This window comes from Anas acuta, chromosome 1 (assembly GCF_963932015.1).
Source record: "Anas acuta chromosome 1, bAnaAcu1.1, whole genome shotgun sequence".
NCBI lineage: Eukaryota > Metazoa > Chordata > Aves > Anseriformes > Anatidae > Anas > Anas acuta.
In genome coordinates, this window is record NC_088979.1 from 162,160,064 (window position 1) to 162,173,031 (window position 12,968).

Below are 12,968 nucleotides of genomic sequence, written 5' to 3' on the forward strand. Positions count from 1 at the left end.
AGTTCATGGTCTGGATTTTGGGGTTTCAGCATCTTTTGCCAAACAAATGGGATGGGTAAAGAAAACTATGCACTGGATGAAAAGGAATTCTGCATTTTTAACCATTTACAAAATCATTGAATCGTTTCACTTTTCATTTCCTTTCCCGTCATCAGAGGAGCCTGCTTACTGCGAGTGTGATGGCTGTCTGGATGGTGGCTTGAGCTGGTTTTGGTACCCCCAGTACCACCCGTGTCCATGCACTGTACCCAGCCACTGCTCCCGCAAGGCCTGTGCATTGCAAGGGCCTTTTCCACGCCACAAAGGAGAGGACACACCAGCTTTCTTTTTGTTTATTGTGTTACACTTAAGCAAAACGGCATGTGGTTATTTGCAGTTATCAGCTGATGATTTCACCACGGCTAAGGAAAAGCAATTAAACAGTTCTGGACTCGGTTAAGCTGAAGGGAGACACAGGCCTTGCGGCAGGAGAGGTAGTGTGGGCGACAGTGAGCTGGGTGTTATTGCTGTCTCCTGGGCACATGGCCAGAGCAATTTTCTGGGAGTAGCAGCAAGAAATACAGGCACTGCAGATGTCCCCACCTGCACTGGAAGCTGCTCTGAGTCACCTCTCCCCAAGCTGGGGGACTCCGTTGACCTGCCCAAGTTGGGGCTGTCCCTGTCTCTTTTCCAGATGTTAGTCTCCTCCAAACATGGAGCACTCCCTCCTGCTCCCATTGCTGCGGTTCAAATGTGAAACTCCCATGTCTCTTAAAAAATGACCTCTACAAAGTCCCTGACCCAGGAAATGCTTCAAAATGGTCTTCTGCTCGTCATTGATGAGGATGGAAAGGTAAAGAGCTGCTGGTTCTCTCTCTGGGCTGTTGCTGCTGAAAGGAGCAAGTCTTTCAGGAACAGCAAGCTTCAAGTCTTGGTCTTTAAATGTAGTCTCCAAGGACTGTAGCCAGAGGAACCCACTTGGAGCACCTCAGCTGCAAGGCACGTCAGGATTTGTTTGGCTTTGTTGTATCTGCAGTTTTCATTTAACTGTGGAAACTCAGTTTGCTACAGAAATTATTGACATTAACACCTATCATATATTTTTTGCTTTTTTTACTTTTTTGCTCTTCCAACTGTGGCTGGAGGCCCAAAAGCAGCAAATCAGTGCTAGTGAGAAGTTTGAAGAGGCTAGAGGTTACACTTCCTCACCAACCCGCTTCTTTGTAGACATTGTTCAGGTGAGTGCAGATTTCATTGGTCACCTTCTCAAAAGAGGCTTTGCAGTCTCCACCAAATTTCTCCTCCATCATTTGCAAGATGATGTCACAGATGATCTAAACAGGGAGAAGGGAAGAAACAGTGTGAAATTTCCTCCATAATAAATGGAGGCACGATAAAACATATTTTTAAGTTGTGTTTTTTGGAGAATGGAAAGGGGGTACAAAAGCAATTCAGGAGTATGTAGTGCGCAGAACTGGAAATAGGTTGTGGGAAATTAGATGCATCATAGAATTCACCCCAAATTGCAGTCACTGTTGTATTTTTAACCACCCCATCTCTATTTAATGTTGACTGCACTGATATACACAATCACTTAAAGACTTAAGTAGAGACAAATGCATTCTGCTGGTGACTTCAGGTGGACTTGGGAAAGCCATTTGGTCCTCTATGTATCACATGTGTTTGTTTAGCGATGGCAATGCTGTTGCTGTTGTTGCTCAATAACAAGTGTTTCAGGTGTCCTGGTAAAGCTCAGTTGCTGATATTAGAGAGAAATAGACATCATGGACTGAGTTCAGTGTAGGCTGCTTTTCTGTGTCTTGTGATAAAATGACAACTGTTGCACTGAGAAAACCTGCTACAACTCATGGGCATGTCTGCAGCTCCCACCAGAGCAGACTTGCTTGTACATCAACTGCTGCACAGCCTTCTCTCCAACAGATGCCAGGCATCTCATTCCTGCAGTCTTCCCACACTGAGCATCTCACCTTCCACTATCTCCACTCCACTCGCCTGTATATATTTACACATACAAAGCCTGTTTTCCTCAGCTCTTCCCCTCCAAGGGGAAGACATCATTCCATCACTACTACACCCCCCAGAGAAGATGGATGCTGGCTCACCCTGAAGTTTTTGGGGTCGACCTTGAGCTGGGTGGCATGTTTCTGGCCAAGCGGGTTCAGTATCCCAAGAAAAGCTTCAGTGTTGTCCAGGTGCTGCACCATGTCATTGATGGCAGTGAAAACCCTCTTGCCATGGCCCCTGACCTGATCCGACTGTTTCATCTCTTCGGCGGAGTCCATGCCTTTGAAATGTGTGAAGTAGGACTTGGTATCTGGGTGCTCAGTAAACATCCTGTGGAGAAATGAGAGAGGGCCTCATTTGCGGACTGAGGTACCAATGCAGACACGAATTCATGTGCCAGGCCTTGTGTTATGTATTTGTTGGCCTTTTTCCTTCCCTTTATTAGAACAAACTCCTCTTTCCCATGCACTTCTTTGTTCTCCTTTGCCCTTCCCAGCCACGCATGACCCCTGTGCCCACAGCAGCCTGACCCTTCTTGTGTCTCCCCAGGGCACTTGGCTCACTGCTTCTTAAAACCACTGCCCTTGCTGCTGGCCTATGCTCTTCTGAGAGGGTCACTCACAGCAGTTTGACCAGCTTTACTTTTGCTCCCAAGTTTCACTTATTTCTTCACAGGGATGTGCAACTGTGGCGCCACATCCTAACGCCAGGAGGCACCTGAAACTGTGCTATCTGCATGGAGCAGCCTGCCTGCCCTCTCCTGAATTAACTCCACTGCTCCTGAAGCAAACACCTCTTCGGAGTTAGGTGGAGATACAAGCCACAGAGACATGGGAGCGCATTCAGGCAGGGCGAGTGTGACGGTGCGCAGTCACAAGGATGTTCTGGACAGCAGATGTCTCCACTTTGATCTTAATGGGTATTTTCAAGGAGAAACCCAACCATTGTTTTTCCTTGTTAACCCCTTCCTGGAGTCCATCCCTGAGCTTTCTTCTGCTTGTGATGGATTATTGTTTGTGTACTCAGTACTGCTCATTTCATTTATTCAAAGGTAACACAGTTCGATGCCTCTCATAAAGGAATTGTCTTTTATAATATCTCAATTACAGTCACGTCGGTCAAACTTGTAAGAAAACAGGTTACTTTGTTGGATAAAACAGTTACCTGCCTAAAACAGCATTAGCAAATTCCAGACTGCATTTCACAGAATCACAGAATGGTTGGAGTTGAAAGGGAACTCTGGAGGTTATTTAGTCCAAGCCCCCTGCTCAAGCAGGGACACCCAGAGCAGGCTGCCCAGGACCATGTCCAGGTGGACACAAGGATCTCCAAGAGGGGAGACTCCAAAATCTCTCTGGGCAACCTGTGCCAGTGCTGTCACCCGCGCAGTAAAGAAGTGCTTCCAGATGTTCAGAGGGAACCTCCTGTGTTCCAGTTTGTGCCCAGTACCTCTTGTCCTGCCACTGACAAAAGCCTGGCTCCATCCTCTTTGCACCCTCCCTTCATGTACCTATAAACATCGATAATTCCCCCCGAGCCTCCTCTTCCCCATGCCGAATGGCCCCAGCTCTCAGCCTCTCTTCACAGGAGAGTTGCTCTGGTCCCTTCATCAGCCCTCTGTGGGGCTCTCCCCAGTATGTCCATGTCTCTCTTGCACTGCGGGGCCCAGAGCTTCTCTAAAGGTTGGGCTGGGTCTGTGGGACACTAAGACTAAACCTTCTACAGTAAAACACCCTGAGGAGCCAAACCACTGTATGCTAACATTTAATAACTGTACTTCTAACCCTAACTGTCCTCAGGGTATGTAGACCACAGAGGGAAAGAGCAGAGAATAACATTTGTTGAGGCACAAGGTGTGATATACAAGAAGACCAAAGGTAATGGTAAAGGTGTGCTGAACAGAAAGAGTATTTGGGCTGACCAGCGCACATGGAGGTGATGTAAGTCCCACCTGAGAGAGGGTATGTGAAAGGTGAATAGAAGAAATGTGTGTCTTCTGGAAGATAAGAGGAAAACGGGGTGAGGACTAAAAGAGGAAAGATCACAGGAGGGACAAAAAACAATGAAACATACGAGTTATAGACTGGAAAGGCTGAAGGGGACTCACAAGAGAAATACTGAAGATATACATGTGAAAAAAATGATTCAAGTAGTTCAGAGGTAAAGGGAAATTGGGAAATAGGGCCCATGTTTTGTTCCTGTTCTGTTTTATACCATACTTTATTTTCTTTACCTTAAATACATCACTATTTACAGGGGGATTGGTAGGGTGCAGTAAAGAAATCATTCCAGTCTCTTCCTCCTTTTCCATCCCTCTCCTCCCTTTCTTTTTGCTTTTCTTTGTATGGATCCCTCCTCTGCACTATTTCCTCCCTGAAGCAGCATAAACCCCAGCAAACCAAAATGTTTCTGGCGAGGGCTGCGTCAAACACATTGCGAGGTGCTTCTAGGTGGCAGCTCCATCCTTCTTGCCGTTCCTGCCTGAACCCTCTGTGGTAGAGCGGGGTAGGCTCTTTCCTTACCTGACCAGCACTGCTGTCCCATTGTCCTCGGCATCCACATAGATCTTCTCCCAGGCACCACGGGCACTCTGCACCTCCGCTTCAGAGAAGGGCATGGTGGAGAAGATGCTGGTGAGGAAGGGCACAGAAGGAGGGAGAACAGGGAGGCAGTGATGGGGTGGTTCTGCTCCAGGGCTCTCTTCAGGGCTCTCTAAATAGTGCCTTGGGGATTTAAGAGATCTTGAATGGTTTCTTTGTCTCCATCCCCATCGGTCACATTTCTGCGGGCTTTAGGGCTGCCTAATCACTTTTAATCAGGAAAGAAAGCAACCACATGAGGAGGGAGGCCTAGCACTCTGGCCTGGAGTCCAGTGCCAGAGCAAAGAGCTTGATGTCTAGGAGAGAAGGGGAAAAGGGGAATTTTCAATGTGGAAGAAAAAGGTAAATTCTCCTTCCCTCCTGTCCCCTGCCAAGGCCAGCACTTGGCTTCTCTTTCCCAGCTGCCATCCTTGCCTGAGCACTGATTTCCTGCTTTGTTCCCAAAAATGTTGCTGTGCTCGGGACACCCACCGTCGTGCCCTGCCTTCCCAGCTTCTAGCCCTTCTTGTTCTTGAGCTCCAAAGATCCCTTTTGCAGCTCACTCCAGTCCCACTCTCATACCATGGCCACTGCTTTCCTCGCAGCCCTCCGGTCTGTTGGGGCTCACACTCTGACTGCTGCCAGCTTTGGGACCAGGCAGGTGGAAGACACCACCAGTGCTGAATGATACCATTGTGTGGGTGGTCGTGACAAAGCATACATGGATAGAGGACACAAGGGGCAGGAAAACAGCCGGTGCACACGGGCCTGTTATTGTCATGGTCACTTGGAGGAGCAGGAGGCAAAAAAATCTCAGATTATACACGTGGCACCCAGGCTTAACCTCTGGCAGGAATGTGCTGGTTAAGTCCAGGGCGCACACACAATATAGGGCTTAGGGGCTTGAGGAACCGCCGCTGCTGGATGCCGAGTGGAGACAAAACCTCCTATTGTTTGGGATAGTCTGGAGGAGGGAAGGAGTGGGCACGAGGGAGGAAAGTGTGTCACAGTGAGCAAAGCCAGCCCGGTCCCCTGGGCAGATGGAAAGGGATGGTTGCAACCGCACAGGGACCTCTTGGTGGAGGTGTGTGACACCTCTGCTGAGGCAGCATTTAAAATACTGAAAGTACAGGTGCTTAACACAGTGGCAAGGTAGAGGCCAACCTCAGTGCCTTTGTAGCACGTTTCCGAACTCCTTCACCTCACACCCTGTGCTCTTCCTTTCCTCTCACCGGGAAGAGGTAAGAGCAATGCACAGCAGTCCTTACAAATTTGTAGCAGTGGGGCAGAAGGGAAGGGTTGCCCCAGCTCCACCTCATAACCCATCTGTATTGCCTGCCTCACCACACGGCACTGGTGTCCGTGTGCTCTGCAGCTATTCTGTGAGAAATTCAGGCTGCAGCACCAGGTCTGGGCATGTTTGTGTCAAAGGACTTCACTGGAACCAAGCACCCTTGTGCTTCCCTCTCCCTTTTCACCAACAAAGAGCGGTCTGGTACAAAGCCGCATGGCCCTCTGCTTTCTCATCCCCAAATCCTCAGAAAAATGTCCCAGATTTCAGGAGAGCCTGGGGTGGGGGGGTGAATGGGGACGCAGTGCTGCTGGCACTGCTGCCTCCGTGAAGGCAGGTGCCAAACCGTGAATGCCGGCCAGCCGAGCACAACACAACACAACACAGCACAGCACAGCACAGCACAGCACAGCACAGCACAGCACAGCACAACACAACACAATACTGCCGTGGCGGTGCCAAAGGGCCAGCAAGAACAGAGTCACAGGGGGTGGCAGCTGCCAGGCCACGGGAGCCAAAATGGAGGGTTCCACTTGGGGGGAGGGAGACTCAGCCCGCTGACTGATCCCAGAAGTCACGATGGTGTCTTCCCTAACATCCCTTCTCTCTTAGGCCAATTTATATTATTTTCTATCTTTTATCTTTTAGGTGGAGATTGAGTGACTCTGGTCATCCATACCTTTGTCATGACTGCTGCTAAATTTTCTCGCTTTTGTTTAAAGGCACAGGCTCCAAGAAATTCAGAGCACGTGCTCGGTGTGAGGTGGTCGCAACTTGGAGGTGGGTAGCTTTTGGGTTGGAGGTGTGTTTTGGTATTGTAATGATATTATAATGAGCAAAGTTAACCAAAAGGAAATATTTTGTCAATAACATGGCAGGCTGTTGGCCCAGGATAGCAAATAAGCAGCTTATTGGTTCCAATGTACCTTTCAGTTCCCATCTTATCACAGAGCCTGGCCGTGGTGTCTCCACTCCGCTCCACCCTCTGCACAGTTCCTCTCAGAATTAGCACACCAGGTTCCCCTAATGCGATAACACCTAAGGTTAGAGACCTAGGGAACACTTAGGTAATGCAGCTACACTCCACCCCGAAAGCTTCTTCAGTGCTGTACATTCTCTTTCAAATGTGAGTATTAGTTTAATTTTCCTAGTCGCCTTAGGCAATTACTCCACAGAGCCGAAAGGGAGGGTTCCAATGGGGACAGCACGGAGCCTTTGGAGGAGAGCGGAGTGTGGGGTGGATGCTTGTGGCCCAGCTTCCTCCCGCCAGCAGAGCAGCAGGCCTGCCTCCTGGTGCAGCACAGTGTGATGGTGGTGGTTCTGCACAGCGGGCTTGCTTCCCTTTCAGTTTCTGAGAAATATCTGGCTTAGACAGCAGCCGGCTGGCAGGCTCTGTGGCCCCTTGGGGTATATGGGGCTGGGGGCAGATGTATGTGTCATCTTCTGGCCGTCCGCTCCTTTAGACTCCGGCAGCAGGGACTCTGCAGAGCTCATTGGTGGCCAGGCCCCAAGTGCTGCAAAACTGTCTGCGTTTGATCCTCCTTGGATTGGTCATCTGCTATGTTAAGTTTCATGTTTAAGGGCAATAAGCCGCCTTAGTTATTATGGAACAGCAGTTAATCCCCAGCTCAATAAATACAATACATATCTGGGGAATTTAGAAAGACAAGCAAAGAGAATTCTTTCTCCAAATACTGGGAATGTCAATGCTCAGTAAGACACTGGCAGTGTAGTGGCATAAGGTGGCAAGTAGCCGAAGAGAAAACTGTACCAAAGCATACTTTGATATGTCACGGTCATGGTAAACACAACTCTAAAATTTAAAATAAATAAATAAATAAAATTTAAAAAAAAAAAAAGAAGCAAAAGATAGCTATGAAAAAATATAGTCCTGCATGGGGAAGTACCTTACAATCTCCTCCACGTTGCTTTCATTAGTGTGTCTGGCAGTTCTCTCCTACATTGAGCACTGTGAGCTTGAGTGGAGCCACGTTGTACTCTGCACTTGCAAAAGCATAAATTCAAAAGGATAAGAAATATACAGAGTGCTCTGTTTCAAATTCTCCTTTTATCTCTTCAGTGGCACAGATAGACTTGAAGCAGGTTTGGTCTGGGGACCATGCACTGCCAGACTGGGAGCAAGAAGGACAAAAATAATGGCACAGGGAATGTGCAAACCATGTGGACCTTAGCGACCCAGAATAGCCCTTACGTATTTTACAGAAAAATATGATCTGACTCTATAGAAATCTACTCAGATTTCTGCTGTGAGTATTTTTAATGTGCATTTAAGATTGTAAACATGAAAACACATGCATCATATTCAAAATAGTTCATCTTTTATACAGCATGCGGCATAACATATTTGCAGATTAATCCTCTGAATCCTGTTGTAATGACTGACAAGGATTAAGTAGATGGATAGCAGTGGTTCTAACATAGTCATTGCAGCTAACAAAGACTCCAATGCTGATTTTTAATTCAGTGTATCTGACTAACTGAGTATTAGCACTGGAACAGTTCAGCGTTAGGCAGAGAAGCTATATCCTTAGCACGCACATACACGATAACAGTTTTAAGGCCTGATTGGGTAGTGGACCTGACCATGTGTAGGCAGGACTTCCTGCTCAAGGAAGTGTAGCCCACCTCATGACTATAGTCACTTAAACTTCATGACATTTGGAATGTATTGGGTATATCACATACATTTTTTGGATGAGGATTATCGAGTGTATGTATTTCGTGTAAGGATACGAAACATTTCATCATAGTCCAGAGTTTAACATGCAAACAAATTGTTAGTATAAAGCGTAATGCAGCGAGTATTAACCAAACAATAACAGGGTGAAGCATGTTGTTGAAGACTCCTGTGGCAGTTGGCGACCATACAAACAATGTGTCCCACCAATGGTGCTGTTCATCTTTCTTTACTCTTTCCATCACTCGATGTATTTCTTCTATATTATGACGGACAGTAATCAGAGTCTTTTGTCCACTTTCTCAAACTTGTTTCATCAACTGCTTCAAGTCTTCATATAACAGGAATTTCTTCAGCAGGGTAAGGTTCATTCCAATAGGAGTAGGCAGCAAATCATGAAGTAAAGTATAATTGGATGTAATAAGTTGGTAAGAGGCGACAGAAGCTGAGTAACTAAAATCACATTCTAGAATTTTGGTGAAGTTACAAATGCAAACATTAGAGTCATGAAGAAAGTTAACTGCATCCCAGACAGACCCAGCACACTTCATTGTTACATGCTTTTCCTGGGCAAATTTGGGTTCACAAAGGCCACGTTTTGCTGAGCCTGTTCACAGGTGCTCTAGACAGGAGGGAAAGAGATGAGCTTTTATGGAAACAGAAAACATTAAGCCCAAGTCAGTGACATAGGGAGTATCTTCAGCTGGACAGAAGGGCTCAGACAAGAGCCCTTTGATTATACATAATGTATTTCTATGTGATGTTCTGAAGAAAACTTAAATCCATTTAAATGTCTCCCCTGGCAGTATTAAACCTGGACTCCAGATAAAGGGACCTGATTTTGAATTAAGGGTAAGACTGGATAATAAACTTTATGGTCCATTTGCCATTTTACATTGTAGTAGTTGGTACCTACTGCTTAGGCTGTCCCTTGAATTTGTTGTCCCTGCTGCTCTAAGAACAAAGCATTTACACTGCTAAAAAATCTATCACAATTGTTCGACTTTGTTTGGAAGTAATGTCTGTAGCTGTGGCTTTAAATTCAGTAAGCCCAAATTTAATATCCAGCCTCAGTTTGCGATTCTTCCCCAGCCTCGTGTCTGGCATTGGTACTGTGCATGTGCCAAGCAGTTCCACCCCTTCCTCATCTACATACTGAGGACACTGCTTTTCCGTGGAGTAGAAAGAAAAGCGTGCACATGTCTGATCTGCTTCTATTGGCTGAAAAATATATTCGGCAACTTCATTTATATTCACTGACTCCTCAATTCCCACCAATTTCTGGAAGATATCTTTGCAATAAACAAACCCATCAGCTTTTGAGACATATCGTTTACAAAAGTCGTGGATAGCAACATCAAATCTTGTGTATATTTCTACACCATATGTCCGAGCACTGATTCTTGAAGCAATGATTTTTGGATTGACTCCAAATAAAACAGCCCCTTTTGCAACGGCAGCTTGGGCCTCCATGGGACAAAGGACATGATACTTCGTGCTAAAAGCCTGACGGATTGCATCCCTCAAGATGATGCTAGTTGAAAAACCTCCCACAAGTAAAATGTACTGGACCTTGGCCATCTCAGGCTTGCCAAGGATTTCCCTCAAAGTACCAACAATATTTTTGATACTGTACTCAAAAAAGCTCTTCATTTTCTCATATGTAACCATGATCGCCCCATCACACCATACAGCTCCTGTGACTTTTGTGAAGAACTGAGAGATCTCCTTCCTGCTTTCTGCCACTCTTGTCAAGTTGTAGTAGCAATGTATGTAGACTGCCTCCCTGTTGGCAGAGCATTTTTGTAGACCGAAGTTGTACATCATATTTTGTAATTCAGTAGGGTGTCTCTTTACATATTCATCCCATACACCATCATCAAATATTTCTCTGAGGAATGCACTGAAGTTTTCATCCACTCTGTTGCCTCCCCATCCACCTCCAGATGCCTTGTGTAACTCCTTCAGATAATGGTTTTCCTGGATCTCATGTACTGTGATGTCTATTGTGCCGCCTACACACATACACACAGACAAATCAAGTTAGATATTCTCTCCGAATTACACAAGATCCTTACTTTTCACTGAATATAGTCTTCCTTTCTGAACTCCTGGGTCCCAAGTGTGTTTTTCCAGTGCTTTCTTTTTCACATCTACTCTCCTTCTCTATTGCCTGTATGCTTTTAGATTTCCTAAATTTAAGCACTAAATTTAAGTTGACTCTTGCCTTTTGTTACACAAGTTCTGAGTTAAAATGAACAGTGATGGTGAGACTGTGAGAAACCTGTGGTGCTCTTGATACTTTGGCAGTCTTTGTTCACAATCACCAGAGTGCTCTTGGCAGTAAATTCATGTCACTCTAAATTACTTCCACAGGAAACAACAGAAATTACTAAGTGGTGTTTTATCAACTATTCTTAATTATTTATTCTACAGGGCCTACTAGTTAATCACTTTGGCCAGTTCACTGGGCACTGCACTTGCTTCTACAGAGGAAGCTACACAACAGTAATTGGGTGTGTGTCAGTGGCCACTGCTGGAACAGGGAGCAGGATGGAGTGGCATGATGGCAGGAGCTTGTGCAGCGACTGGCTGGCCCGAAGTGCTGGAAGACATCAGACACTCATTGACTTCCATTTGCCATGGATCAAGCCATTAGAAGACCTGTCCTTTCTTCCCATTTTGCTGCCTGCCCATGGGATCTCATGAAGAGAAAAATTAAAATAAAAATACCATGACAATCACAGAAGTGGAGTTCAAGCTCTGGGACTGCTCTGCAGTCCTTTGGGGACCTCTGTGTTAGACGCAGCAAAAAAGCCGCTCTCCGTGCCCAGCAAAGATTGTACCTGTTGAACAGGGAAAACTTTACCTCCACAGTCAACAACAATATACTGGATCCCAGGGGAGTCTTCAAACTTTTTCTTGTCACTGGCCTCTACGATAAACCCTTCTTGTGGAAGCTGTTTGCACCAGAGTGATGCAGCCTCTGGCTCCAGGGCAATAATCAGCTTCTCAGAAATCATGTCAGAGATGAGTCCTGCCTAAAATCACAAGAGAAGTGTCAGTTCAGGAAAGGTGGCAAGATCACTGCTGCATGAACACCATCTGCTAGTGAGGCTGTTCTCATCCACCCTGGAGTAATGCTTCTTGCACCACTGATCTCTGTGGGCTCATTTCTAGACAGCGGCAGGAGAAGGGGCAGAGCAGTGGTTACTTCTAGCTCAGGACATCCCCCTACACACATATTAGGGGAGATTCATCTCCCTGATGGGTAGAAATTTGAAATGCAGGTTGTTTTTTTTAAAAAAAGAACATTTCCTCTTCCTTGGTGGGTAAAGAAATCTGAGAAGATAACCTGAGGAAGTGGGATAACCACTGGCTTTACCTCTTTTGCTGCCAGCCGCATGAACTGCCTGGCAGCTGCACTCCATATGGCTGGGACAGTAATGACCCAGGTGATCTCCTGGGGGTCACAGACGGTGTGGAAAGAGGCCTCTTGGACAGTGTTCAGGGCATGTTCCTTCATGTAGCGTAGGCTTTCAGCAAAGACCATCAGGGCAGGAAGTGTCTTTCCATTGCTTGCTTCCATCTCCATGCCAGAAGTGACTTTCTACAATTGAGAGGAAACAGTAAAAATGTCTTGGGGTTAAATGTAGAAGTCCCAGTAACAGTTCTGTCCTCTTTACACTGAGCACTACACAGAACGTGCTATAGAATGAGGTCCTATCTCCAGATCTCAGTAAATTCCCCCAAATGGCTTCATTATGTAGCTAACTGAAGTCTAATTGATGCAGGTCAGCTACCAAACTGCTTGCCTATAATCTTTCAATAGGCAAAATACCCATGTGGTTGATAAGTCGACCGTTCCTCATGTTCCAACTTTCATAAAGACCCTATAGATCCTCCTGAACACTAGTGGGGAGAATTGTACTTTCTATGTGATGTCATCCTATATTTCGCAGGCATATGTACAGAGACTTCAGGTTGCTCCTATGCTCCAGTGTATGTAGTTAACAAAATATATACTGGAAAAATATACAGACAAATATCCCTCTGTTCTGATACGATTTATCTGTAATGTGTCCTCTTGGTTTATGGGCTTATGTGTCTGCCTGGGTATATGTGAAACCTGAGACAGGTGGCTGCTCTGACACTTTTTCGGTCTCTTCCAGGAGCCCCAAACTTCCTCCATCAGTTCCTGCTTCCCTGCTCTATCTAGAAATGTGGAAATTGTTGCCTGTATCCAAAGTCTTGTGAGCCAGCCTTTACCACATGTTTCTCTTTGTTCTGCTTCAGCAGCCATCAAAGATGGCTGAAACAGGCTGCCTAGCTGTGTCACCATCCCTAGAAGTCTTCAAAAAATGTGTAGATGTAGAGCTTAGTGACATGGTTTAAT

At 46.1% G+C, this 12,968-nt stretch overlaps 2 protein-coding genes across 5 annotated transcripts in view; both read right to left on the reverse strand.

Moving 5' to 3' along the window:
* Positions 1–814: 814 nt before the first annotated feature.
* LOC137850286 (cytoglobin-1-like) lies at positions 815–6,050 on the reverse strand. Its single transcript, XM_068670357.1, has 3 exons — positions 4,527–6,050; positions 2,103–2,334; positions 815–1,313 (listed from the first exon to the last, which is right to left on the reverse strand). The coding sequence occupies exons 1-3, from the start codon at positions 4,619–4,621 to the stop codon at positions 1,185–1,187; spliced, it is 456 nt and encodes a 151-aa protein (XP_068526458.1). The 5' UTR covers positions 4,622–6,050; the 3' UTR covers positions 815–1,184.
* Positions 6,051–8,128: 2,078 nt separating this feature from the next.
* Positions 8,129–12,968, reverse strand: part of LOC137849430 (heat shock 70 kDa protein 12A-like) — a 29,287-nt gene continuing 24,447 nt past the window's right edge. For all 4 annotated transcript variants that reach the window (XM_068669034.1, XM_068669035.1, XM_068669036.1 and 1 more), the window contains 3 exons: positions 11,958–12,182; positions 11,442–11,613; positions 8,129–10,587 (listed from right to left, as the gene is read on the reverse strand). In XM_068669034.1, coding sequence (XP_068525135.1) covers positions 9,542–10,587; positions 11,442–11,613; positions 11,958–12,182 — 1,443 coding nt within the window. In that variant the 3' untranslated portion in view covers positions 8,129–9,541. The remainder of the gene's footprint in view (positions 10,588–11,441; positions 11,614–11,957; positions 12,183–12,968) is intronic.

What these genes read in the sequence shown, in the direction of transcription:
- LOC137850286 (XM_068670357.1), bottom strand. Translation starts at nt 4,621, where the DNA reads ATGCCCTTCTCTGAAGCGGAGGTGCAGAGTGCCCGTGGTGCCTGGGAG. An exon ending in GGGACAGCAGTGCTGGTCAG is followed by an intron (nt 2,335 to 4,526) that starts GTAAGGAAAGAG and finishes ATTTCTCCACAG; the next exon opens with GATGTTTACTGAGCACCCAG. An exon ending in TCGACCCCAAAAACTTCAGG is followed by an intron (nt 1,314 to 2,102) that starts GTGAGCCAGCAT and finishes CTCCCTGTTTAG; the next exon opens with ATCATCTGTGACATCATCTT.